This window comes from Grammomys surdaster, unplaced genomic scaffold, assembly GCF_004785775.1.
Source record: "Grammomys surdaster isolate TR1022 unplaced genomic scaffold, NIH_TR_1.0 125852, whole genome shotgun sequence".
NCBI lineage: Eukaryota > Metazoa > Chordata > Mammalia > Rodentia > Muridae > Grammomys > Grammomys surdaster.
This window is the reverse complement of record NW_021620678.1, coordinates 1,262,371-1,290,114: the sequence shown is the minus strand read 5'-3', so window position 1 is coordinate 1,290,114 and position 27,744 is coordinate 1,262,371. Positions and strand designations below refer to the sequence as shown.

The 27,744-nt window shown below is 53.7% G+C and overlaps 1 protein-coding gene across 1 annotated transcript; it reads left to right on the top strand.

The window, feature by feature from the left end:
• The first annotated feature begins 6,746 nt into the window (after positions 1–6,746).
• On the top strand, positions 6,747–25,588 carry Pdgfb (platelet derived growth factor subunit B). The gene is made up of 7 exons (XM_028789935.1): positions 6,747–7,859; positions 15,909–16,005; positions 18,043–18,132; positions 19,537–19,742; positions 20,942–21,086; positions 23,733–23,881; positions 24,181–25,588. Exons 1-6 carry the CDS (start codon positions 7,797–7,799, stop codon positions 23,855–23,857), a joined length of 726 nt encoding a protein of 241 aa, XP_028645768.1. The 5' UTR covers positions 6,747–7,796; the 3' UTR covers positions 23,858–23,881; positions 24,181–25,588.
• The last annotated feature ends 2,156 nt before the right edge of the window (positions 25,589–27,744 follow it).

Below are 27,744 nucleotides of genomic sequence, written 5' to 3'. Positions count from 1 at the left end.
TCCTATAGAGGAAGACACTAAGGCCTTTGACGTTGATCCTCCAAGTCAGGATTGCATTTTCCAGTCTGGTCAACAAGGATAACATACTTTCCCCACATGGCTGGGCAGTTGAGAGCGATCATGTCTGAATGTAAACCATATATAGTGTACTTTCCCGAGTGTAGAGGTTCACACCTGTACTCTGAAGCTTGGGAGGCAGAGGCAGGTGAATTTCAAGTTTGAGAACACCTGAGCTACACAGTTCCCGGCCAGTCTGGGCTATATATCTCCGGACTGCAAGACTACATATCCCAAAACCACTGCTCCCCCGCAAAAAGCGGCCCATGCCTTTAATCCCAACATTGGGAAGTGAAAGTGAAAGCGTAGAGATTTCCAAGGTCTCCCGGCTCCACAGCGAGTTAGATGCTAGTTGGGGATACGTTGTTTTATAAAAGATTTATGTATTCGGGTGTTCTGTCTGTCTCAAACCAACCAACACACCTAAAAAGTGAAATCAAATTTTCTTTAAAAACAAACAAACAAACAAAAAATTTCAGGAAGGGCATGGTGGTGAATATCTTTAATCCCATACTTGAGGAACTGAGGAAGCAGAGACAGGAGGAAGTCTGTGAGTTCAAGACCAGCCTGGGCTACAGAGTAAGAGTCTGTCTCTGAAAAAGGAAAGACAAAAGAAAGGGGAAAGAATGAAAGGAGGAGGGAGGGAAGGAAGGAAGGAAGGAGGAGGAAAAGAGAGATAAGGGGGGGGGAGGGAGAGAGAGAGACTGACAGACTTTATGGGCTCAGCAGGTAAGAGTGCTTACCGTTCTTGCAGAGGAACTGAGTTCAGCTCCTAGCACCTGTAAGCTTGTGGCTTACCGCTGCCTTAACTCCAGTTCCTGGGGATCTGATACCTCTGACCTTCGAGGGCACAAGCATGCACTCACGCACACACTCACACACTTTAAAAAGATAAACACAAATCTCTGGAAAAGGCTCCGTCTACTTGCTCGTTCACTGCACATGCAGGGGGAGGTACAGACACAGTCCATAAAATGGGTGGGTGAGGGTAGAGCCCAGGGGAACAGGCAGTGCCCAGGGGGACACGCAGTGGTAGGGGTGTGTTTTTCTCTTTGTCTCCTGGCAGGTGAATAGGCAGAGGTCAGGGCATAGTCTGCATCTTGGCCGAGCCGTGAGAGGCCTTGGTGTTCCCACCTGTGAGAACACCCTGCTCTTGTCGGCTCTGTGTACCTTAGATGAATGACTGTTCAGAGGATTCAGGGCAGGCTGCCTGCTGAGCACTAGGCCACAGAGTGTGCGCCTTTGAGAGGAAATTGGTGACTTTTATGTTGTAGCAAACTTCCTGCTCTGTTCACTGGCCCACCACAGTTACAAATAGGTCTATCAAGTAAGCCCCACCAAGAAGGGCTGCCTGCGACCTGCCTGTGCCTCCTCCCTCCTGCCCCATCCCTTCCCGAATGCTCAGGCAGGGCTGAACTGAAACTGACTTACAGCAGGCTGGCTTACCCATTCCCAGAACACAGCTGCTTCTCCTGGTGCCTCTAACAATTTTGCCCTGAGTGAGGTAGGTCCTGGGATATTCTGAATCCTTGGCTTCTCGCCTCCGGCCCTAACAGGTCCCCTGCATGGAGCTCATGTGTTTTCTGTACGCCACAACACACCAAAGCTGGGCTGTTTTGATCCAAGCAACATAGGAAACACAATAGAACACGGAGAAAAGCTCAGGTTCGACCATCACTGCTATGTCCTTGCTGAGTAATGCTGGGTAAGTTTTAAGGCTCTCTGAGCCTTAGTTTCCCCTTCCCTAGGAGTGAATTCCAACAGCAGCCTCCTCAGAAGCTCAGCCATCTGCTTGTCCTTGCTTTCAAGGAATGCTACTGTCCTATGCCTGGTGTGAGCAAGATACAGCACTGCAGCTGAGGCAGCCATGACAGAGGCCCGGAGAGTGCCTCTGGGATGACCTGAGCCTGGCAGGGGTCTTCTCCATTAGAACCAACCTTTGTCCATTCCAGTAAGAGGGCAGTGGGTGGGTCCCCTCCCGGCCATCTGGCCAAGCTCTGTGACATCCAAGGACTCTGCTCCTTCCAGCCGTTTCCAGGTAGGCAAATCCAAGTTGCTGGTCCAAACATCCACATCCTCTTCCTTGTCTGGAGCCTGATGGATCTAAAAATGTTCCGGCTCTGCCTGGTGGGGTAAACAAACACTGGCTTCCCTTGCCCTGTGTACCTGATAGGGCCAAGGCAGCAGGGTGGGCTCCCGTGGGCAGCCTGGACTCATGGTCCATGGCTCTGTTTTTCCTGGGCTTTCCCTAAGACTCACAGCACAGGGGCCAGAACCTTGTGGAGGAAGGGGTTATTTCTCCAGCAGGCCTAGGGCCCTACATGAGGACAAGCCACTCAGTTCTGAAGGCCAAGGATCCTGCCAGCCTTGGGCTGTTTTCCTAACCCTGGTTCCTGGGTTTGGAGGTGGTTGTGTGCACACACACATCCCTTGTAGTACTGTAAAGGCCAACATTTGCACAGTGTTCCCGCTGCACTTAAAAAACACTGTCGTGTGTGAAGTCATTCAAACCAGTGAGGGGTTACTACTTTACTACTGACACCCACAGCTACAGAGGAGTTCATTGAAGCTCAGAAAGGTTAGGTAATTTTCCCAAGGTCACACAGCTAGTAAGCAGTCCAGGCAGTCTCTCATTGGGGGTCCTTTTTGGCTTTTCTCAGCCTCTCTTGTCTGTAAAATAAGAGTGTGTGGTAGCATCTCTCCCCACCTAGCAGCTCTGAGGTGAACAGAACAGTGAGGAGGACTAATAGGTCTACCATAGATCTCTTCCCCAGTTAGGGAGAGGATGTCGTCACATGTCTCAGGGATTGAGTGCAAGGTCACCTGTGGCAGAGAAAACGCAATCTTGCCAGGGATTGTTGATGCTGGAGACACAGGGATGGGCCCTGGGAAGGAACCACCTCTTTCCCTGGCATCTCCTAGCTTCAGGCAGGCCTTGGGCAACCACACCCAGGTGCAGCTGGTTCATTTTTTGTCAACTTGAGTTAAGCTGGCTATCATCTGGGAAGAGGGAACCTCAGCTGAGAAGACGCCTCCATTAGATTGGCCTGTGGGGCATATTCTTGATTACTGTTTAATGTGGGGGGACCCAGCCTATGGTGGCTGGTGCCATCCTAGAGCAGTGGACCTGGGTTGTATAAGAAAGGTAGTTGAGCAGGCCACGGGGGAGCAAGCCAGTCAGCCTGTGCTCCCGTGGTCTCTGCTTCAGTTCCCGCCCCAAGTTCCTTCAGTGATGGAGTGTGATCAGGATGTGGAAGGCAAAGAAAGCCCTTCATCCCCAGATTGCTTTTGGTCATGGTGTTTCATCAAAGCAACAGAAACAAAACTAAGGCAGAGGGTTTCAATGGAGGAGGGCCGAGACTACTCTAAACAGCTGGACCAGTCCTTCTTGGGCAAACCTACCACAGCATTCCGAGGTCTAACACACACAGCGTTTTCTTTCCTATTTAGCTCATATGGGTCAAAGTGTGGGACGGAGAGCTGTAGGGGTGAGGGGCCCACTCCAAGGCCTCATCCCACTTCTAGCCTGACCTGACAGGAGAATCTGATTCCTTCCTGACTCTAATGCAGAATTCAGGCCAGGCACCTCCAGATCCACCATTGTGACCATGAGAGGGCAGGAAACACCCCAGACTCTGTGCTTGAGTTCTCTATCGTGCTACCTTTTAGGAAGGTGGCATCTCTGCACAAGCTGGCCAGAGTTGGCAACAACAAACAGGCACGATGTCTACATTATTTATTTACTGTTCCAGCAGGTACTTACCAAGCAACTGTTGCATGCTGGGAGCTAAAAACTCCCATTCATTCTCAACTCAGTTTAGTGTTAATTACAACAGCAATGTCCAGACAACTCTGTGGGGGTGTTAACAGAGAACCAGGTGCCAATACCAAGCCTGACAGGCTTCCTGGAAGAGGTGCCTGCTGTGTCAATCCTGGCGGGAGGGGGAAGAGGCTCCCATGCAAGGAGGTGCAAGAGGGGCTCTCCCAGCATGCACCTCAGCATCTGCAGTCCCTGTTGCCTCTTCTGCCCCTGTCCTGTTGGTTTGGTTTTTTAAAAACATTTTTACTTTGTAATTTGGGATGGAGGCAGTCCCCATGGAAGTCAGAAGATGCCCGATGTCCCAGAGCTGGAGTAAGGCTTTTATCAACTTTCTACAGAGGGTTCTGAGAACTGAACTTGGTGAGCCATCTCTTCAGCCCTTGTGCACATATGTCCTGTCACCTTAACCTGCATACAGACATTAACGTAGCTGTCTGCATACACAGAGTTAAAGGTCTCTCATTCAGGTCCTGGGATTGGTCTCCTTCCCCATTCCATCTCTTAAATGCTTTCCCTAAGGCCCACACACAGTAGGTGCTCAAGACTGCTGCTTTGAACAGCCCTGCCCACACCATTCGGTGTGCTCCTCCAGGGCATGAACAGATGATAAATTCCTTCGGGAACACTTTCATGGGACAGAGTACTCCTGCATGACGCTCACAGAAGCACTGTGCAGAAAGCCATACTGGGGGCTAGAGAGATAGGTCACTGGTTAAGAGAAGTTGCAGCTCTCTCAGAGGACTGGGGCTCAATTGCCAGCACCTACCATGGAGGCTCACAACCAACCGTAACTTCAGTCCCAGTGGATCTGACGCCCTCTTCTGGTCTCTGTGGGTACTGCATGCATATAATGCACAGACATACAGACAAAATACCTATACACACAAACCAATCAATCAATAATCAAAATTATGAGCCCAAGTTGTGGCTCCATAAATTACTGGAACTATGTGATCTGGTCCAAGTTGCTCAGTCCCTATGTGCTCCAGTCTCCACACTGGTAAGACAAAGCTAACATATGGAGACACGGAGGGTGCCCAGGGTCAGCTCACGGGTGGCTCTATCACTGTACTTACAGATAAGAACATAGGGCAAGAGCAAGACCAAGCTCACCCAGCCATCTGGAGGAAGTACTTTTAAATATCTGAGTCTTTTGACATGGGATCAAGTGTGTTGAATTATTTCCACCTAACCAGGGCTGTCTGTCATCTTGTCTGTGATCTTGTCTCAACACATCTGTCTGTCCTGGATGATGGTCCTATGAAGGAACATCTCTTGAGTGCTTCCCACCACTTGTAAGGAGGGTAAACCCCTTTCACTGCACCAAGGTACAACCAACTACAGGTATCAGTTAAAAACAAAGTTCATGTATGTGTGTTGTGTGTGCATGCGTGTACATGTGTGCAGGTGACTGGAAAACCTCTGGTATCATTCTTAGAAACATTGTCCACCTCCTTTGAGACAGTATCTCTCATTGGCCTGAAGCTCATGGACTGGTCTAGACTGGCTGGCCAGCAAGCGCTAGTCTTCACCTCCCTAATTCTGAGATCACACGTGTGTGCCACTATGCCTGACTATTTAGATGAGTCTGGGGACTGGACTTAGCTCCACATGTAAGCATTTTACCAACTGGGAGTCTCCCCAGATCCCCAACCCAACCTATAAGCCCATCGTCAAAAAGATGGCAAACACTTCCAGCCCCCTATCATTTTCCCACGCTCCTCTGAAATTCCTCTTTTCCGCCATTGTGTCTCCCAGTTACAGAAGAGGAAGTCATTGGAGAGCCTAACCTTCCCAGAGGTCACCTGCCTTAGGGTACCTCTCAGCCACTGGGCCACTCTGCTAGCTCATCATTTGGAAAAGCAGGTACTTGGAGCCTTGTATAAAGCGGCCCGGGAGGCTCTTCCTTATCAGTACCACCAGGGTCCAGGGCCATGAGAGGCAGCATCACCACTCAGTGGATGTGGGGTTGCAGACCAAGGGGAGATGACAGGCAGCAGAAGCGGATGAGGCCAAGGTGCCCTAAAGGCAGAAGGCATTGCAGTGAGCCTGCCGGTCTTGTGGTGGGTGCTGGGCTGGCAAGCGTGCTTGCGTGTGACTGTGTCACTGTGACAGTGTGACTGCTGAAGGCAGGGACACAGCAGTTCCCTGAGCTGAGGGTGGAAGGCGTTAACTGTGAGAGTGCTGGTGTGGGTGGGTAGCCTCTGGGCCTGTAACTGGGGGAGGGGGCAGAGAGGGGTAGTAAACACCCCAGTGATGTGAGAATACCATCTTGGTGGCAGCCCTGGGAGGATGCTGCAGGGCTGGGGGGTGGGGGGTGGGGTTGTGTGACTTTGCAGTTCAACTGACTCAAATTCAGCCTATGCTGGCATGGCAGCGCCTGCTGTGTGCCAGGCAACAAGCAAGGAGAGACAGACCCGGCTTGTAGCTGAAGGGCTCCCACTGTGGGTTTAGAGCTTCAACCTTGGGGCTGGTGTATGGCTGGATGCTTTCTGATCATTCTGACATTTAATCCACACAACACTCCCGTCCCCCACTTAGAGAATGTAGGGTGAATCACAGAAGGAAAGTGACTTGCCCAAGGTGACCCAGCTATTCAACTAGACTCAATGGAATCTAAGCTGCTGGGCTGCAGATGTCTGGTTCTGAGGTTCAGGGGCCACACTCCTGGCCTTGGGTCTGGCCCTGCAGACATGCCCCTAAACACTGTGCTAAGGGGTGGGGCCACGGTTCACCTTCAGTTCTTGATAAGGGGCTAGATTCACAGTTAGAGGGGCTGTATGGCTATCAGAGACCCTTCAAGCAGCAGTCTTCGCCCGAGGACCTCCCTTGGCTCCTGCCCCCTCCCGGCGCTGACTCGAGGCCAGGAGAGGAAAGGCTGTCTCCACCCACCTCTTGCACTCTCCCTTCTCCTTTATAAAGGCCGGAACAGCTGAAGGGTGGCAACTTCTCCTGCAGCCGGGAGCAGCCTGCCTGCCTCCCCCGCTGCCTCCCTGAGGGCTTCCCTCCGGCCGCCAGCGCCCATCTTTCTCCAGAGAGATATTTTGCGCACACACACATACACACACGCGCAAAAGGGAAAGGAGGAAAAAAAGCCCACCCTCTAGCTTCGTTGCAACGAGAAAGCCGGAGCAGCCGCAGCTCGAAACCCGCAGAGGACGCCCAGAGTGGCGAGCGAGTGGGTAGATAGACAGACTGACCCGCGCCGCGTCCACCTGTCGGTCCGGGCCGGCCCAGCGCGCAGTGGGCGCGCCGCGCGCTCGGAGCAGCCGTGCCCGCCGCTTGGGCCCCGCGCCAGGGCGCACACGCTCCCGCCCCGCCACCCGGCCCGGGCGGGAGTTTGCACCTCTCCCTGCCCGGGTGTTCGGGCCGCCGCTGCAAAGCCAACTTTGGAAAAAGTTTTTTTTTTGGAGACTTGGGCTTGGAGGTCCCTAGCCCTGCGCTTTCTGATCTGGGGGGGCCATTCCAGAAAATGTTGCAAAAAAGCTAAGCCAGCGGGCAGAGGAACACGCCTTTAGCGGGCGAGTGAAGACGAACCATCGGCTGCCGTGTTCCTTTTCCTCTCTGAGGTTGGAGTCCCCTGCGCGCCCCCACACGGCTAGACGCCTTGGCTGGTTCGCGACGCAGCCCCCAGACCGTGGATGCTCGCGTGGGCTCGGGATCCGCCCAGGTAGCGGCTTTGGACCCCGGTCCCTTGTCCAGGTCCTCCCCAGCCCCCCAGCGACGGAGCCGGGGCCGGGGGCGGCGGCGCCCGGGGGCCATGCGGGTGAGCCGCGGCGGCGGCTGCAGCGGCCTGAGCGCCTGATCGCGGCGGACCCGAGCGGAGCCCACCCTCCTCCCCAGCCCCCCACCCTGGCCGCGGGGGCGGCGCGCTCCGTCTACGCGTCCGGGGCCCCGCGGGGCCGGGCCCGGAGTCGGCATGAATCGCTGCTGGGCGCTCTTCCTGCCTCTCTGCTGCTACCTGCGTCTGGTCAGCGCCGAGGTGAGTTGCGACGGCGGCTGGGGCTGGATCCTTCCCTGGTTGCCCCAGCCCCCATGCTTGGCCGCCCCCTCCTCTCCCTGCAGTGAACTTTGGAGCCTTGCGGCGCGTGAGCCAGGCGCTGGGCACTGGGTGGCCCCAAGGGCTGGGAGGCCAGGTCTGGGGTGCTGGGCTCGTGGGGAGGAGGCAGTGGTGGGTTTCCTTCCAGTGAACCAATCTAGATCCCTAAAGCTTTTAGCGTCCTAGAAGGTGTGTGTTGCCCTGCCCCCTGCCTCAGGAGGTAGCACTCTTAAGCTCCTTCCTGGTTAAGGGGGAAAGGTGAGGTGATATCTAGGGTACTTAAGGTACCGAGACCTCCAGAGGCCACCTTAGAACCAGCCTGGGCTTTGGTTCTGCCAAGGAGCGGGCCTGGTGTAGAAGTGTGCGCCCTCGAACTCAGGATATCCAGAGACCTTTGGCGAGGGTTTTGGTCCCACCCTAGCTTCTGCACTGGGCTAGGGTGGGCACCTTGGGGTCATGCTGGACGGTCCAAAAGCACCTTGTATCTTGATGCAAGGGGCCGAGAGACAGACAGACAGACACTAGAGAGACAGGCAGACAGACACACGGTAGGTTCAGACGCTTGGAGTAGAGACAGGGCTGGAGGTGGGGCGCGAGGGGGGGTTCTGAAGGAATCCAGCCCCCGGGGCGGTGTATGTCTGAGGCCCAGCCGTACCTGCGCCCGCACCCTGCAAGAGGAAGCACCTCTCTCCCCCGCAAGCAGGGTGCGGAGCGCACGCTTGCAGAAGCCTAGCTGCAAGGGCGGTAGGGTATGGAAACGTCTGCGGGGACTGATCAGGTCGGATCAGTGCCCCTACCCCTCCCAGCCTCACGTAGCCGTGAGTTGGCAAGTCTACCGGGAATCCAGGTGGGAAGGGGGCGGGGCAGGGGGAGGCGCGAGCCGGAGCGAGGCTGGGGCCAGGAAAGCGGATTGTCCGGGTCCGTCCCGCCTCCTCCCGCGGAGGTCTAGACCCTACACCTAGTCGACTGCCCGCCGGGCCAGCCCGATCGCCCACGGCCAAGCGCAGGGGAGAGGCGGTGACGGTGGCAGGGAAGGGGTTAAGGCGCAGGGTTCTGAGGCCGCAGCCCGACCTTGGGCCGCAGCCAGCGCAGGTTGTTTTGACCACGAAGGAGCCGTCGCCGTCTCCTTTTGTTCTTGGGGCTCCTCGAGGGCCGCCGGCCGCCCGCCCTGGGGGCCCCGCCCTTCCGCGGCTGTCCCCCGCGGCCGGAGCCCGAAAGAGAGCAAGCAGGGTTTGGCCTGGCCGCCACAGGCCGATCGGCACCCCCTCCCCTCCTCTTTAGCAGCCCCCCGGGCCGCGGCCAGCTGTTGGGGAGGGGGACGCCGGGAGGCCCCAGCTGCTGCCGCGCCGCGCCTCGGGGACCTGAAGGCTGGCCCGGTGCCAGGGCGTCCTGAGAACGGCGGCACCCCGCGGCTGCTCTCTGCAGCCCACCCCGCCCGGCCCCCGACTCGCTCACTCACCCCACGCATGCACACTCCTGGCCGGAGGCGATGCTCCGCTCCCGCGGGCGGGCGCGCAGAGCGACGGGCACGCACTAAGGCGGCCAGGTCGCGCGCCCGCCGCCACGCCCGTGCACACGCGGGACACACGCGCACGCGGCCCGAATACACGTGCGCTCACACACCCACGCACGCACACAGGCACGCACAGTCCCTCTGTACACTCAGCGCCAGGTGCCCGCCCCCACGCAACAGGTGGGCCCTCAGTGCGCCCTGGCACTTCACCGCCTCTGTAGTCACCCCATTTCCTTCCTGGGGGGTCTGAGAAGGGAGGGACAACTCCAGATCCTGATCTGGGACTCCGCAGCACGCATTTTTGGCCTGTTTAGAGTAGCTTAGCAACCCTTAAACTTTACCCCTCTGTAAAGGCTTTCCAACCACCCCACGGGCCGATGGTGATGTTGGTGTGACCCTGGAGACCCTTGAGTGCAGGGTAGCCAGGCATTTTTCCTTTCAAGTGAGTAGCCATTTGATCTTCAAGACATAGGGACGCCACCTACCTGCTGAGTGTGTCACCCACAATCTCCCTTACTTGGTTAATCCTGGCAGTTGTATGGAGCCCTCCTTATGGGCGCTGGTGGATATGTAACTTCTGGATGAGGTTTTTCTTAACCATTCCAGCTTCTCCCAGTAGCACTCCACCAGTCGCATGAGTATTTGCATTTAGGGTTGAGGCTGCTGCTCAGAAATTCAGCCCTGTTCCTTTACAGACTACTGGGATCCCAATTACACTATGTTTTGCAGCTGTCGAAGGTCTTTCCCAATAAGCTTGGGAGTATTAGACTGAATGGAGACCAGCCCAGGCGAGCTCCAAATCACCAATGTAGGGAGACACAAGGAAGGCTTGCCTCTCTGGGCGACCCTGTAGTTGCCTGTGTTTTACATGAAGGCTTAAGGGTTGGAAGCTTGCTGGCAGCGTTGAGGAGAATGGGAACCGGCTGCCTAGGCCCATCTCCATCAGCTGAGCTGGCTTCCCAGAAGGTGACTGTCATGTGACTATCTGTCTGCCTCAGCACCCTTCTGCCGGGAAGGAGTGGAGGCCTCCCCCACCCCAAGTTACCAACCACCCTATCTCCTTCTGGCTTGCTAATGTCCGCTTGCTGGAATCCCCCTGCCCGGAAGTGTGAAAGTCAAGGTGAGAGAGAGATTCTGGAGGCCCTAGTGCCAGAGCCAGGAAGTGTGTGTGGAGGAGTTAACTCAAGGTGTTTGCTTGGGGTTCATGATGCCTTCTCTCTTTCTGATGTCCTTTTTGTGATTATATTTTCTTTCAGGTTTGTTTATTTTTATTTGAGATAGGGTCTCACGTGGTCTCGAACTCACTATGTATGTGGGCATGGGCTTGAAGCCCTTGATCGATGATTTTCCTACTCACCATCTCTAGAATTACAGGTGTGCACAATGCTGCCTGACTCTGACAGCTTTTCAAGTTTTGGCTTATTTAACTGTTTAGTACCTGCTTTCTTCCATGAACTGCAAACAGCAGGGAGATTTTTGTCCTGTTTCTGTGGTGTTAGTATGGTGCTTTCGTAGTGATAAGTATGAAAAGAATGTGACAGTTACTGGGTCCCGGACAGCAGTGCTTTGTTTGTTTGTTTATTGGGGTTTTTGAGACAGTGTTTCTCTATGTAGCTCTGGCTGTCCTGGAACTCACTCTGTAGACCAGGCTGGCCTCGAACTCAGAAATCCACCTGCCTCAGTCTCCCAAGTGCTAGAATTAAACGCTCTCCCCTCCACCTGGCTCTGAGGTCCTTCGTTAACATGGCCTCGATGAACCCTGCCCCCCGCCCCCCAAGACTGAAATATACTCTTCTATCTTGGGACCTGGACTGTCAGCAGGGAGAAAGGAGGTGGAAAGATACAGGAGAAGCATGCTGGGCCTCAGTTTCTCCTAACTAAAATGTGGAGCAGATTGGACTCGGTTAGTGTTATGCATAATAGGGGAGTTGGCTCCTCTTGAGTTGAGGTGAGGACAGTGATGCAGTGTGCCACAGGGTGGCTCATCCCGCAGACGACCTTCTCTTCCAGCTTTGGCATTTTTCTCTTGCTGGGCTGCAAAAAGAGGGAGAGGCTGAGTAAGAGAAAGGCCTCCATGTTGTACCCAGAGAGGACTTCTCCAAAGAGCTTGTCTTTGCCATCTCATCTAAATAAGGCCTGAGACACAAGCAGGCAAGCAGGCAGGCCCTAGGAGGCTTCGTCAGCTTCTGCCTCTGCCAGCCACAGACAACGCCCGGGTGCTGGGCAGAGAGCCCGTCTCCTGTCTCCCTCATTGCAGAGGCAGCAGGCTGTGGGGCTGTAGAGAGTATATCTCTGTGTGTGTGTGTGTGTGTGTGTGTCTGTCTGTCTGTCTGTCTGTCTGTGTTTGTCTCTGTGTGTGTCTGTGTGTGCACGCATGCACGTGTGTACCTAGGTGGAGGGTGGAGTCCAAGCCCTTTTGATCTGCCAGCCTGTCTGGGAGCAGGTAACTCACCTGGCCTTACTTTTGCTGGCTTGCTCGTGCCTCCTGCAGCTGGCTTTGGAGGTGGGGCAGGGAGGAGGCTGTTTTCTGGGCTGCCAGGTTGGCTTGACCCCACCTGCTTCTATCCCACACCCATGTCCTACCAGGAGCCCCAGGTCTGAGATCTAGGGCAGTTTCTTCAGGTTGTCAGGTTTCCTTTCCTATGTATGGGGATGATCAATGGGTGCCCACCTTGAAGCCTCCAGAACCTGTGGCAGAAAAATCAGGCTTCAGCAGCTCCATATTGAGAGTTGGAGGGGGGAGGATTGTTACACACAGAGACATGAACTCTGTCTGCAAACAGGTGCTTCTGAGAGTCTCTCCAGAGCACTGCGTCCTGGAGTGGACCTCTGGCTGTTAACACCCCCGGACCCGGAAGAGACTCACCAGCCCACAGGGCACCTGGCAGTGTCAGTGTGGGGCTAGGTGCCATTTCCTGTGGCCCTGCGTGGGGGATAGTGCAAAGTCACACCCTGGGGGGACAGCAGCTCTCCACCCACCTGTCACCATCTTTGAAAATGTTCTGAGCATCTGGTCCAGGACGCTGCCATTTGCTGCCCTAGTGGGAGCCATGTGAAAAAATTGCTCAGCTCATGAAGTGCCTTTTATTTGGGACTGTTCTGCTGTGTACAGTTACAGGAATCCCTATTTAAAGGGCAAATAAGAATTCCTTGTTTCCCTTTCAGTGGTATTGGGGACTGAACCCAGGATCTCACCGGTGCTAAGCAGTAGCTCTGCCACTGAGCTATACCCTCAAGTCTCTCTTTCCTTTTTTTTTTTTTTATCCTATAACAGGGCATTGCTAAGGTTCCCAGGCTGGCCTTGCATTTGTTCCATAGCCCAGGCTAGCCTCAAACTTATAATCTTTCTGCCTCATCCTTCCAAGTAGCTGGGATTAAATGCCTGTGCTATTATGTCCAGCTGAAAGTAAAGTTTTTATAGTAGGATCCATTCTGAGCACCCTGGTTCTCTCTACACGGAGAATCCTGGCTTTTTGTCTGCTGTGGGTTTCTCAGCTCTGACTCTGGGGGTATTTGGAGCGAGGGATACTGTAGCCTGTGTGACTTCCTGTCCCTAGGCATGGCCACTAAAAATGTCTTCAGATGGTGTCAATGTCCCCTGAGAGTGCCATCACTGTAACTGAGACTACTGATGTAAAACAAGATGGGACAGAGAAGCCACAGGGGTCTCAAATGATGCTAGCACTAATGACATCAGAACAGAGAAGAGGCATGCTTGAACTGTGCCTGAAGAGGGCCAGGAGAGGTTAGGCATGCTATGGCTTGGGAGGGACCCACTCTGCCACTGGCTAGTCATGTAGCCCTGTGGCTGTATATTAATTTTTCTAAGCCTTAGTTTTCCCATCTGGAAGATGGGCCTAAATATAAGGTAGGCCCCAGGACTATACTTTGTGCAAAATTATGTGCAGTCAGTGTCTGGCATGAGAGATCGCACCTGAGAGACCCTGCAGAGCAAGGGACAGTCTTTCACATATTTTACCAGTATTTATTGAGTACCGGTATTTATTTTCCCACCTCTATAGTCTCTACCTGAGGTCTTACCCCACTCAGCCTCTGGGGATGAATGGGCTGAGGATTGGGGTGTCCGCTAGGTCTGTCCAGGGTTCAGTATGCTTTACCTCACTGGTAGCTCAGCCATCCCTCCACAAATTCTTCTCTTCCCCTTGGGCAAGCCGCCTTACACAGCCTGGCTCTGGCTATCCTCGGCTCCTCTGTCAACCCCAGGCAGAATTAGAACGGGATGAAATGTTTTCTAACTAGGTTCGTAGAAAAGAGACCGGAACGAGGCGGTGCACACAGCAGAGGTAGCAGTGTGAGCCGTGGAATCTAAACCTCTTGAATACAGTTCTGCGTTTGATAAAACTCAGGGCCTTCTCTGCACTTGCACCAGACCAGCTTCTGGCCATCTGTCCTGCACATCTCTGCCCAACTGAGAAGCTGCCATAGACATTTCCGAACACCAAGTCCCTAACTTGTCCGTTAAACCTCTTACATCCCTAGGATAGCAGGCAGGTTTATAAACTCCATGACAGAACAAAGTGACCTCAGTGCTAAGCGAAGTCTCAGGAGCCAGATTTCAAGGCGTCCCCTTCAGCCCCCAGCCTTTCTCTTCTAGTTCCTAGGTTGACTTGGGGTACCAGAGAGAGGCATGACTGAACCCCTACAGAGGTTTTCCTAAACATCAGACAAGTGTCCAAACTTTTTTGTCGTGGGTTTTTTTTTTTTTTTTTTTTTTTTTTTTTTTTTTTTTGTGACACTGAGTTGCCCAGGCTAGCCTGGAACTTCTGGGCTCAGAAGATCTTCCTGGTTTGCATGGTGGTTCACATTTTTAATCTCAGCACGCAGTAGTAGAGGGAATTAGATTGTTGAGTTCAAGGCTATCCTGGTCTGTATCGAGATCCTGGTCTGTATTGAGTTCCACGCCAGCCAGCCAGGGTAACATAAGACCATGTCTCAAAAGAGCAAAACCAAACTCTCTTAGGTTTTCTGTTGCTGTGATAAAACACCACGGCCAAAAGCAACTTGTGGAAGAAAGGTTCTATTTTAGTTTCCAGTTCTACACCACGGGCCATCAGTGAGGGAAGGGAGGACAACAACCTGGAAGCAGGAACTGAAGGACAGGCCGTGAAGGAGAGTTACATACTGGCTTATGCCTCATGGTTTGACAGCATGCTTTCTTATGGCACCAAGCTCCACCAGCGCAGGGGTGGCACCACTCCTGGTAATCTTGATCTTCTCAGTCAATCAATGAATCAAGAAAATATACCCCAGGCTTGCTCACAGACCAGTCTGATGGGGGCATTTTCTTAATTGATATTCCATCTTTACAACTGACTCTAGCTTGTGTCAGGTTGACATAAAACCAGCCAACCCACAAACAAAGATCTGTGCTGTTACTCAAAGCTCCCATTCCAGGGTGGTTCAGTGAATATAGGCAGGGCTTCCCTTCTCAGTCCAAGGAAACTGAGGCACAGGGTAGTTTAGTCCTCTCAGAGCTTCTCTCAGGTCACAGGCTTGTGGTTTTGTCACAAAGTGTGGTTTTTTGTATGATATCTTGCGACTTTCCTTCGCCCCTTATTGCTAGGACATTTCTCAGTCCCCTCTCCCCTCACCTCTCCCTTGGGGATCTTGGCACCAAGCCCTTGAGACTCCTGTGACTGGAGATGTCCCAGCTGTATGCGTGTGATTGTGGGACCTGCGGTTTCCCTAGAGGAAGCTGGCTCGTCGTGAGGCCTGTTAAGGTTCTAACTAAGTTTCAAGTGTTTGGTGACAGGCCAGAGGGGCTCTAAAAATAGAGTTTGGTTGGCCATGGGGCATGGGTAAGCTTTCAGGTTTCCCGGTTGGGCCTGAGGATTCCCTTACTTCCTCTTTGGCAGAGACTAAGCCAGTAGCACTGGGATGCATGGCCTTCTGAGACCATACAACTCTGCAAACATTTTAAAGCACCTTTTGGGCTGGGGGCTGGAGGCCATACTTCACTGTCATTGAGTGAAGCCTCCGCTCACACTGGGCTTGGGGGCCCTGGACAAAGGCTGTCACCTGCTTCAGCCTCTGCTTTCTTTTTTTCCTTTTCATCTGTGATGTGGTGATAATTAGGTCAGTGTGTGTGTATGCTCGCTTGCACGCACACTCCTGGGAATAAATTTTAGCTACCAGGTGTGGAGAGAACAGGAGAGAGAAATGAAATTGTTGGAATTTCTCCAGGACCTGATGGGGGAGGGACAAGCCTGGATTCTGTGGAGGGCTGGGGTAGAGTGTCCCAGCCTGCTCTGATCTGTTCAGGCCATTGGTCCTCAGTGCTCCTGGTTCAGCCTCGGATCTCACCTGCCCTAGCCTTACTTCTGTCTATTTGTTGGGGATGGCGGAGTGGGGGACGGGGGGCCTTGTAGAACTTTGTGCAAGAGAAAGCATGTGATTGGCAAGAGAGCCATGGTGAACCTTCACCACAGTTTATGCAGTCCCTGGTGTCTGCCCAACAGGGGGATCCCATTCCTGAGGAACTCTATGAAATGCTGAGCGACCGCTCCATCCGCTCCTTCGATGACCTTCAGCGCCTGCTGCACAGAGACTCCGTAGGTAAATCGGACCCTCCTCCAGAACCTCAGCCTCTACCCATCCCTAGCCCAGCCTACTGAAGGCCTGGTCACACCTACTACCCAGGGCAGGGCACGGCAGAGTAGGCAGACTGGTTGGTACCTGGGATGTGGGGTGGGGCAGAAACAGCACCCACATGTGGCTTTGGTTTGGTGCAGAGGGTGGGGTTCCTGGAGCAGATTGGGCAGGAACAGAGTACTTGGGGCACGCACCGAGCACCTACCCTGGTGCAAACCCAGCTCAAGAGGGTAGGGAGCTATCTCCCTGACCCTCTGGCACAGAGCCTGGTCTCTAAGGTCTCCTGGGGACACCTAGCTTGGATCAGCTGGCAGCCCTGCCCATGCCCAAGAGTGTGCTGGGCCAATGGGCACGTGCTTGGTGGCATACACGTGGCGGGTCGGCAGGCTGGGTTGGGAATGTATTTATAAATGCTGTCTTCAGAGCAAATTCCATTCTATTCTAACCTCTAGCCTGGTCCCTGGAGCCCTGTTCGGCACCCCCCCACACCCACCCCCCGCACCCGCAGGCCCTTGTCCCTCTGGGGTCCTGTCTCTTTGTCACTTTGTAACCCTTGCCCAGACGCTATCTACGGGGGAACAGCATTTCCTGCCTTTGTTTCCTCTCTCCGTTGGGCCCCTGGCTCCTTCTCAAAAGCATTCCCCGGGCCCTTTCAATACCGCCAGGGCTGGGGGTGGTAAGGCAGGCAGGAGGGGGCCCCAGCTGGGCCCACCTATTGTTCACCAGGGCCCCCACCCGATGTCTCCCACCCGTGCCCGGCTGGCCAACTCTGGCCACACAATGGGGCAACTTCCAAATTTAGCTTTCTTGCCGTTTCTTTCCAAGGCGCTCTGCCGCCCAGCTCAGGCAGCCCCTCCACACCCCGGGTGGGGGTCGGGATCTTGGATGGTCGGTTTTCAATAGCGGGCCTGTTTCGAGGCAACCATGTGGCTTATTTTTTCCTAATCAAGTTAACCTTTCCACAAAGCACATCTCTTCCCCATCTCCTCCCTACTAGGGACATTCCAGAGATGGCAGAGAGAAAGGAAGAGAATAAGGGACAGACAGACAGGCTGACATGGTCAACACCGTCGGGTTGGGCGGAAGCAGACCAGTCAGTCGGTGGTGATCTGCAGGGTTTTTGTCACACAGGATCCCCAGGATGCTAGATGGGGTGGCAGCTGGCAGACGCCTTTATCTCTGATGGGACCAGCACAGGCTGGGGAGGATATCTTAGCCCCAGGGTGCCATAAGGAGGTGGCAGAGACTCGTTTCCAGCAGTTCACTTACCGTCCCTCACCATTGAGAGACAAAAGGGCTCTCCATCTTCAAGATCAAGTTCAAGGCCTTCTTGCCACCCTAATAGTAGCCAGCCCTGGCCAGTGTCTCGGGGCAGTGTCAGTGTGGCATGGTGAGAGCTGGTAGCACTGTGAGGAAAGGACTGCGGCTCAGAGAAGGGAGCTGTGAAGGGGCAGAGAAGCCCAGGATGAAAGCTGAGGAAAGCCAACCTCCTATGGCTGGTGCAGGCTGTCCTCCCACCCCCTTCCCTCTCTACCCTTTTTCTCCAGACCAGTAGGGCCATTGTCAAGGCTCCAGAAGGCTGCGCTGGGCTGCTGGGCTGCTGGCCCCAAGGGGATTCTGGGAATTTCCCCATTCAGCACTTCCTATGGGAACGCTTTGGAGGGCACTGGGAACTGGCCTCCAGTGCTCTGGGTCCCTGCTCCACCCTGGAGGCTGAGGAGGGTTCTCTGACAGTAGCAGAGGGGATGGGTTATTTTTAACTTCATTAACATGAAGTTCTGGCCAAAAATGGGGCTAAAAACACAGAGCGAGGCTGGAGGCTCTCAAAGATGCAGTTAGGCCCCACCGATCCCTCTGAGCCATGGGGCTGTTCAAGGCTTTGCCTGGTTGCCTCTTGAAAGCCAGGATCCTCAGGTTTAGAGGATGCTAAGGGTGGGGCCTCAGTGTAGAGAAGCCATCCTTGACCTGGGCCAGCACGTCTGACTACGCTTTCCTTTGCAGATGAAGATGGGGCTGAGCTGGACTTGAACATGACCCGAGCACACTCCAGAGTCGAGTCAGAAAGCTCATCTCGAGGGAGGAGGAGCTTAGGTAAAGCTGAGACTCCATAGCTGTCAATTAAAGGTGGGATCCAGGGAAGAAAAACTAGGGCACACCACCATCCTGGATTGGGAGCTATCTTCAAAATCCGTTCCCCACTGTTAGGGCTGAATGAGGGGTGTAGCTGTCTTTGAGGTTGAGCTACCATGCCCTCTACCCCATGTTGTGCTTTTAAAATAGTGGTTTGGGTCTTTCTGGTTTTGAAACAGGATTTTTACTCTATAGCCTTGGCTGTGTGAACTAGACTGGTCTGGAATGCAGACATCTGCCTGCCTGCCTCTGCTTTTACGCTCATTACATCTTCTCTGTAGCCTTGGAGTAGACATGACTAACCCCACTCCACAGGCCTGGAAACCAGAAATGGAGAAACTGGAATGGAAGGACTGAGGTCATAGGGCTTGCTTGGCATAAATGAAACCAAGGTCTGTCCACTACAGCCCATGGCTGCATGGTGGCCCAATGCAGAACCCAGCAGGGTTCAGAACTACAGATTGCTCCTTAGCCAGAGACCAAGCCAGTATATCTGTCGGCCCTAGAGAAGACTTCCAGGGTGAAGCAGGTGGCCACGTACAGTTTCCAAGTCATTGGAGATGTGGCTGGCAGAACCTACAGGCCACCTCGCCACCTGTGAGCCTTTCCCTGCAGGTGACTGAACACTTGATGTAGACTTCACCCAGTAGCTCTTTTGTTAATCACATTTCACAGATTAGGCTTTGAAGGAAAGGGCCACATACAAATAGACCAGTGGGGCTGGAGGGATGGCTCAGAAGATAGGAGCACTGGCTGCTCTTCCAGAAGACCTGGGTTCTGTTTCCATGGCAGCAAAGGATGATCTGTAGCTCCTCTTCCATGGATCTGACTCCCTTACACATACAGGCCAATCAATGTCCTTAAAATTTTTCAAGATAAGTAAAAAAAGAATAGACCAGTGCACCCAGGTGTGGTGGCACAGGCCTTTAATCCCAGCACTCAGGAGGCAGAGGCAGGTGGATCTCTTAGTTTGAGGCCAGCTTGGTCTACAAAGCCAGTTCCAGGACAGCCAGGGCTACACAGAGAAAACCCTGTTTTGAATGAAACAAACAAACAAACAAACAAAACAATCAACAGAAGACTAATGGGGGCCAGCAGGGTAACAGTGCAGGACTCGGGACAATTGCATAATTGTGATTCTGAACAGTGGGAGGTAGGTCCTGACTAAACATGTATAATGTCACACCGGATGATCTAGCCTTATCTTGACCATGCTTCTTGGGGGTAGATCTCGCTGTCCCTGTTTTCAGATGGGGTCAACTGAGGCTCAGAGTGGTTCAGCCATCTACCCAAGTTCGGGGCTGTGTATGGATGGGGGCGGTTCCAAAGAAGTAGGTCTGCTCCTGACAGGCCTCTTCCTTCTAGGTTCACTGGCAGCAGCAGAGCCTGCCGTAATCGCCGAGTGCAAGACGCGCACAGAGGTGTTCCAGATCTCGCGGAACCTCATCGATCGCACCAACGCCAACTTCCTGGTGTGGCCGCCCTGCGTGGAGGTGCAGCGCTGCTCCGGCTGCTGCAACAACCGCAACGTGCAGTGCCGGGCCTCCCAGGTGCAGATGCGGCCGGTGCAGGTGCGCAGAATCAGCCCCGCCCCGGCTCGGGCCCCGCCCCAGCGGCTGAGCAGCTGCTGCGGGTTACAGAACTTCACTGGGTCTTCCTGGCTCCTTCCAGAGGGGGATGCTTCTGGGATGCTTTTTCCAAGGTATCTCAGACCCATAGGCAGTGAAAATTAGACGGAGTCCAGAATGTGACTTGGTTGAACTGCTAAGTAATGGACCAATGTCACCTGCTCTACAGGACACAGTCCCACAGTGCCCATGTCTTCAAGATGCCCAGGTCCCCTCAATGCTCCGTCATATACCCAGGGGCCCCTACATTTTGGGACTCCAACGGTCTCTCTGGCAAGCTTTGTCTTTAGCAAAGGCGGCACAGAGTGTCCTCTAGGTGGCAAGCACTATAGGAACCGGGGGCCCTCACTGTCAAATGGCCCAGCTCTGTGGCTACCTGGGTCTTTTTGGAGAGCTGCTACAGATTGCCATTCTGTAGGAGGGCCCAAGAGGCCCGGGAGGCACGGCTGTCCTCTTAACTCAGGTGGACAGGTCTCTGTACCTTGACTCAACCTCCCCCTTTCAGCTCCCCCGGGCACATCCCACAGAGCTCAAAACCAGCCCACCCAGTGCACTGGCTGTGTGGCTATGCCCTCTTTCTCTGCCTGTGGCCTGTGCCCAGTCTCCTGCATGTCTTCCATTCCTGGCCTGTCTGTGGCCCAGAGTACAAACGGCATGCTATGCTTCCCCACCCACTGCCGTGGTATTTTCTATCCCCAGCTTTAGGGATGGGACACCTGACAGCTGCCTACCCCCTCCAGCCTCTCTTCTAGATAAGGCCTCTTGCACTTCCTTCCAGATAACCATCTCCCCACTTTGCTGCAGCCCCTGGCCTTGGCCAGTGCTCCAGGAATGGAGACCTACAGGACTCAAGCTCTACCCGGAAATGCCTTTCTCCCACTCTGGGGGGTCAGGGAGGCGGGGGTTGCTACAGCAAAGCCGGAGGCCAGGTCAGCTAGGTTGAAGGGCTTGTTTTGATGGAAAAGCTCTGAGAGGGGCAGAGAGAAAGGCCTGGCTATTGTTGGTCGAGAGCCTTCACTCTGCAGGCAAGCCTATCTTTTGGCTATCAAGGAGAGAATCCAGCACAGGAGACTGCCAGGCACATGAGGCCACTCCTACACAGGTGGCTTCTACAGGGAAGTGTTGCTCATTCTGTCCTCCAGGTGAGAAAGATCGAGATTGTGCGAAAGAAGCCAGTCTTCAAGACGGCCACAGTGACCCTGGAGGACCACCTGGCCTGCAAGTGTGAGACAGTAGTGACCCCTCGGCCCGTGACTCGAAGTTCAGGATCATCCAGGGAGCAGCGAGGTAAACCACCTTCCCGGGGGCTGCTCTGTGGGGCTCAACCCAAGCCTCTTTCCTTTACAACAGCTAGGAAGAGGACGGGGACTCTAAATCAGGGTCAGGAGGCTGGGGAGAGTGCTCAGTGGGTAGTGTTTGCTGTGCACGCATGCGGACCTGAGTTTGAATCCCTGGCATCCAGATAAAAACCAAGGCATGGTACTGGGAAGGTGGAGATAGGAGGGCCCCAGGGGACCAATCTAGCTGTTGGTTAGCTCCAGGTTCGGTGAGACTCCCTGTCTCAGAAAACAAGAAGAGCAGTAAAGGAAGACTTGATGTCAACCTCTGGCTACACACACACACACACACACACACACACACACACACACACACAGAGGTGGAGGGGGCATCTAAGCTTACACAATGCATATACCACACAAAAAATACTTACATGGAGAACGAGTAAATTTCTGATTAAATTGACTTGAGACTTTTGGTCTCACTGAGAACAATCTAGATTTTTCTTAGCCCTAAGTGAGGTTGCAGCGCCTGGCCTTGCTACCAACTGGTCCCCTTCACTCATGACATCCCCTGGAGGTATACAAATAAAGGCCGGGCATGCACGTAGCTGGAATGTGGAAAGTGGGTCTAACGTTCAAGCATCCATCAGAGGAGGGCATGTCTCTGATTCTACAAGGGTCAGACAGTTAGGTTTGAGTTAGAAACATCTCAGAGGCTCCTTCTCTCTGTGTAGTGGAAGTACCCACAGTCCAAAGATGCTCAGGCCTTGCTTCAGGTCACACAGCCCAAGCTAGGCCAGTAGGATCCTAAAATTGCCTCTCTGGGCTCCTCCCTCAGCCTGGCAGGTGTTTCTGGCTTTTACTCAACTGCCCTCCCATCTATAGGAAGAATTCTTTTTTAAAAAAATTGACTTATTTATTTTTTATTTTATGTGCTGTGGTGTTTTGCCTGCATGTATGTGTATGTGAAGGTGTCAGATCCTGAAGTTGTGAACAGTTGGGACCTGTCCTGTGGGTGCTGGAAATTGAACTCGGGTCCTCTGGGAGAGCAGCCAGTGTTCTTGACTCTCTGAGCCATCTCTCCAGCCCCTGTATAGGAAGAATTCTTAAGTGTTAGTACTGGGAAGTTAAGAATCCTGAGAGACTGGCCTCCAGCTTCATCTCTAGTAGAGAACAGGATAGTACTGGTGTTCTGGAATTCTTAGGCTCAAACCTGTGTCATTTGTGAGTTGTGTGAATTGGCCCAGGCTTTCCCAACCCAGCCTCCTGCACATGGCCTTTGGGGTTTTCCATGCCCTGTGCTTGTCATCCCTCCAGGGAATCTGAGCTCCCCCAGCTCTCTACAGTGTAAGGAACACTTTGCGTTTGCATGGAAGAGAGGCTACCTTAAGAAAGCCAGTCTGAGATGAACAGACAGGCACCAGCCTCACCAGCTAGAGGCCAGGGACTCTCCAGTGGCTCCCAGGAAGTGCTGGCCCCTGCCTGGAAGACATAGGAGGAAGAGAAATTAAGACTTAGTCTGGTCCAGGGTTCCCAGGAACTGTCAGTTAGGCCAAGTGTCGTAAGTGTGAAGCAGATAGATCACAGGGTTTCAAACATAGCTCTCTGCCTCAGTTTCCCCAACACTGTAGGATGAGTAAGACCCACTGTGGAAATAAAGGAGTGTATAGTGGCACCAAGTGCATAGCAGGTGCTCACTGGAGTTCCTGTTTGCTGTATGCACTCTCAACTGTAGGAGGTTACTGCTGCTTTTCAGAGTGGTTAAGTGACTTGCCCTATGTCACACAGTACCAGGAAGAGCCCAAGTTTGGACCTGGGCTGACCCCCTGACTAAGTCTCGGCCCAGCCCTCCATTCTGCTCTCCAAGTGTCTGGGAATTTGAACAACAGGCACAGCTCCAGGGAAAGTCTGGTTCTGGCCTAAAGCCTCGTGGCCTCCTCGTGGCTAGAGGAATCAGAGGTTGGCTGTATAGGCCTCAGGCAAGCTAGCCAGAGAGATGGGAAGTGAAGAGGATCACAGGGTGACAAGCCACCACTCACAGTGTGTTGTGGCTGACTCTCACCCCACAGCTCTGCAGGGACCAGGCTCCTTGGATAGCTTACTTGATTTTTCTGCAGTCTGGCTATGGCTGGAGGAGGCAGCTAAACTGTGGTTCAAGGGCCCCAGTCCCCAAGTGACCTCTCCAGGCATGTATGAGACAGGGGTCTTGAAGCACAAAGGAGGGTTTTGCCAGTCCTCTGAGGATAAGTGCTTGGTGGGTACACAAAGCCAACAGGACTTCCTGTCGGGTAGGGGGATCCAGTGCTAGGCCACCTGCAGGAAGAGGGAAAACCCATCTCTGGGTAGGGGACAAGGACTTGGGGGCCACATAAACAGAGTTTCTTGGATCAGGCACTGCTTGACAAGCATGCTGCCCTGTGGTCCATTCTCCTTTCTGTGAGGTGGGCCTGCTTTGCTCCCAGATAGAGAAAATAAGGCATAGAAAGATTCAGTCCCATCCCCAGAGCTGGTGAGTGGTGGGGATTAGCTTTGACCTCATGAACGAAGTCTGTCCTCTCCCTCTGGCCCTAAGGCTCACAGCAGGTAATCAAGGTATGGGAGAAAACACTGTATTGCCATCAAATGCTGACAAACACTTCTTCTTCTTGAGCAGCCAAGACGCCTCCAGCTCGGGTGACCGTTCGGACGGTGCGGATCCACCGGCCCCCCAAAGGGAAGCACCGAAAGTTTAAGCACACCCATGACAAGGTGGCACTGAAGGAGACCCTCGGAGCCTAGGGACATCGGCAAGAGTGTGGGCAGGTGAGGACCCAGCAAGAAAGCCAAGCGTCAGATACTTTCTGTCTATGACTTAGACTCAGGATGAGAGGGCCAGCAGGGGCATTTGCTCCCTTCAACCCAGGCATCTCTGACCTAACTGGGCCTCAACGAAAGATGGTGCCTGCTTCACCATTCAAATTCCCCACAACTCCTTCATCCTAGCCTTGGGGCCTGCTGGAAAGCAGCATGGTGACAGGAGGCCTAGCTCCTTGCCTTGGTATGGGGGCCAAGGGAGCCCCTGGGCCACCTCTGACCCCGTGTCCCCTCTTCTCTGCCCACAGGGTTATTTAATATGGTATTTGCTGTATTGCCCCCATGGGGTCCTTGGAGTGATAATGTTCCCCTCGTCCGTCTGTCTCGATGCCTGATTCGGACGGCCAATGGTGCTTCCCTCACCCCGCGTGCCCGGCCGCCTCCACCAGCAGCAATAGCTCAGCCTGCCCTGCAGCTCCAGAAGCAAACAAAGGACTCCACTCCAGGCTGCTGCTTCCCTCGATTCCAAGAACCTGGGACAAGTGTGCAGGAGCCTTGCGGGGGACTGTGGACTGGCCCCAGAGCCTGGCACTTAGCCTGAGGACCTCTGATGTCCTGCCTGGTTCCTGGACCACTGGCCAGCCAGCAGGGAACACGTCCAGGCAGGCTAGGGCCCCTTGCAGTCCTGTGGTGGGGAACACGGACTGGAGGAACTCTTATGGCACCCAGATCTGCCACACACTTATCTCCCCTGTCCCCTCAGCCCACGGTGGCGTTTCATTTTATAAGTATGAAATCATGGAAGACATGAACTCCTCTGGGCAGGTGCCACACACCCTCTCTGATGAATTAGAGGTGCAGTGTGCTTGAGACCCTGCTTCTTTCCACCTTCCCTACATTTACTTCTGGTTCGTTTCTCTACCTCCACTCTGTCGTCTTCCTCATGTACCCTTCAGTCTGCTCCTCCACAGGGTGCTCGGATCCTGACTGAGGCTCTGAGTGCCCCGTCATTCCTCCCTAGGGCAGGAGAGCTGTCTATTATATTCTACTCCCGCTAAGCAGGGCGAGTAAGGTTGTGTGGGATGTGTATTGCGCACGGGCACCGCATGTGGAGACTGCTGTTCACACCCTGAATATGGCCAACCTGTCTATTATGACGTTCTGGCCGATGTAGGTCAGGCCTCTAAGGAAAGAGAGCCTTGTTTTAATTCATACCAAGGCCTTCTGTGGACTGGCTGTGTGTGCCCTGACCCAGCCTAAAGCTCAGAATGAACCTGTGGTGCTGGGGAAGCAACCCTGTTGTCTGCCCATTGCCCCCACTTCCTGGGTCTCAGCTGTCCCCTTCCTGGCAAGTGTGGGATACTAGGAGATCTCCAAGGGAGGGGCATTCCTTGATGCACGTTGTCCCTCAGATCTTTTGCAGTTCTACCTGATGGCTCCTTCCAGGAAGCTAGCCAGTAGATTGGAAGTGAGGGAGAGAGGGAGAACCCTAGAGCCCTCTGGCGGATGGGTTGATGCAGCCCGCCTTCCTCCCCCACTTCCCACCTCCTCCCCACCCCCACACTTTCCCCTCCCCAGTCCTTCCGCTTCCTTCAGTTTGTAAAGTTGGTGATTATATTTTTGGGGGCTTTCTTTTTATTTTTTAAATGTAAAGTTTATTTATATTCCGTATTTAAAGTTGTAAAAAAAAAAAGCCACAAAACAAAACCACGTGAATCTTCCATAAGTCTGTCTGTTGGCATCGGGTGTGACAATTAACCTTTCCATGTTGGCAGGATGTGTCAACAGCTTGCTACGTGTTCCTTTCACTTGGGGAGGCTGGGCGGCGTCGGGCATCCTCATGTATGCACGAATGCATGCATGTGCACACATACACACACACACATACGCATGCACGTGCGCGCTAGTGCATATTGGGCCTGGCTCCAGGGGCAAGCCTCTATTGATCTCAGGGAGAGGGAGAGTTGGTCCTGGCCCCATAGCAGAGCCTAACACCTGGGCTTTTGAAGCTGCTCTTGTGGAGAGATGGGTTTGTGTTAAGGGGGGGGAGGTCCAGGGGAATCGTATCCCCAGTGTTGTAGGGGGACTAGAGGAGGCCCCAGAAGGACTGTGGGGTTCATCAAAAAGGGCCAAACACTGGGCTTTAAAGTTGTTTAAAAAAAAAAAAAAGCTGCAAAACCAATTTGAGTTTTCCGGAAATCTGCTATGGGCTAGTCACAGCGCTCAATCTGGTCACAGTGAGGATGGAAGGGGAATGGATTGGTGTCTGCTGTGGCTGGGCCCTGGGCTCCTGTGTCTTCTCATTACCCTATTCTTGGGTGCTGGAGAGGAATCCAGCAGCATGTGCTGAGCAAGCTGACACCCGCTGAGCAATACTCCAGCCTTACTGTTGCCTCTGCGCATAAAGCCTTGGATGCCAGCTTATAGCAAGTCATATTCTAGGTTCTACTTAAAATGTGGAGTTGGTGGGGAGCCCAGAAGGGGACTGTCACTCATTGAAGAGATGATGGAACCTAAAGCCACATAGCCCTGAAGTACTGAGCTCCCTGTCCTGGATGTGTGCAAGGGCAGCTGCAGACAGTCTTGGCTAAGGTAGAGTCCCCCCTTGAGCACTACCACAAATGTCTGTCCGCGGCAGCACTTCCAGAGCCACGTGCTTGAGTCTATCCTGAACCCAACCTGTGCTTGAGCACAGGAGTCTAGCCCATTGCGGTGAGTGGGGCTGAGGGAAATTCCTGGAAACTCCTGTCCAGGCTGACATTCTAATGTAGAATCCCCGCCACCCCATTCCCTGAAGCCCCAATTTCCAGTTTCCCCACACTAGAGCCAGTGCTGGCATTGGGGGAAGGGGGGAGGAGACTAACCAGGATATAGAAATGGAGACAGCTGCGGGGCCCGGGCATGGGACATCTTGACAGCTGCCAACAGCTGGACTGTTTAACAGATGATGGCAGGAATTTTACAGAACTGCTTGGATCTGCCCCCTTACCCCTGTTCCTTGCCAGGGTTCCTGAGTCCTTGGACCTTCAGGGGCCTGGTGGACCTTCAAATCCTCAGGCTAAAATGGCATTCTCCCTAAAACTCTTCTGCTGGGGCATTCTCTCTCTCTCTCTCTCTCTCTCTCTCTCTCTCTCTCTCTCTCTCTGCTGAAGGTGGCAGGCAGGGTTGAGACAGAATCTATATAGCATTGGCTGTCCTGGTACCTAACAGCCTGGTATGTGCACCAGGCTGGCCTTGAACTTGTAGAGATCTGCTTGCCTCTGCCTCCTGAGTTCTGGCTCAGCACTCTCTTCGTACCTCCCTCGCCTCTGTGGTAGCCCTCCAAGGAAAAGCCACATGATTTATCTTATTCACTAGTCCTTAGCAGCTCACAGGTGTCTGGTGTAAGACTGCTGTGAGCATCATATTCCATTATTGGAGGGATGGAGTGTGTCTGCCCCAAAGCACAGCTCTTCTGGATGAGCACACGGTCTGCCTGCAAAACTACAGACTATAGTGTCACTGTTGACGAGAGGTTTCTGTTTCTCACCAGCTCCTAGCTCCTTGCTTGGTCCAGCATCTTCCTTGTTGGGGAGATCTGCAGAGGTGAGATCATGTTCAGTACTTATGTCCAGTCTCGTCTCTCTCCAAGTCTGTCCTCCTGTCTATCAGTCCTCTCATCTGTCTGTCTGTCCATCAACTCATCTATTTCATATATTTCATATATTTGTCTACCCATCCACCCATGTGCCCATCCATTTATCCACCCACCAACCCATCATTGATAGATATGTACATCTACTTATTTGCCTGTCCACTCATCCACCCACCCATCCACCCACCCATCCATCCATCCATCCACCCATCCATCCATCCATCCATCCATCCACCCA

Bases quoted from the DNA above. Each gene is read 5' to 3' on its own strand.
- Pdgfb (XM_028789935.1), top strand. From the start codon at position 7,797: ATGAATCGCTGCTGGGCGCTCTTCCTGCCTCTCTGCTGCTACCTGCGT. The intron at 19,743-20,941 runs GTGCGCAGAATC...TCTGTCCTCCAG, and splicing joins TGCAGATGCGGCCGGTGCAG to GTGAGAAAGATCGAGATTGT. The intron at 21,087-23,732 runs GTAAACCACCTT...CTTCTTGAGCAG, and splicing joins ATCATCCAGGGAGCAGCGAG to CCAAGACGCCTCCAGCTCGG.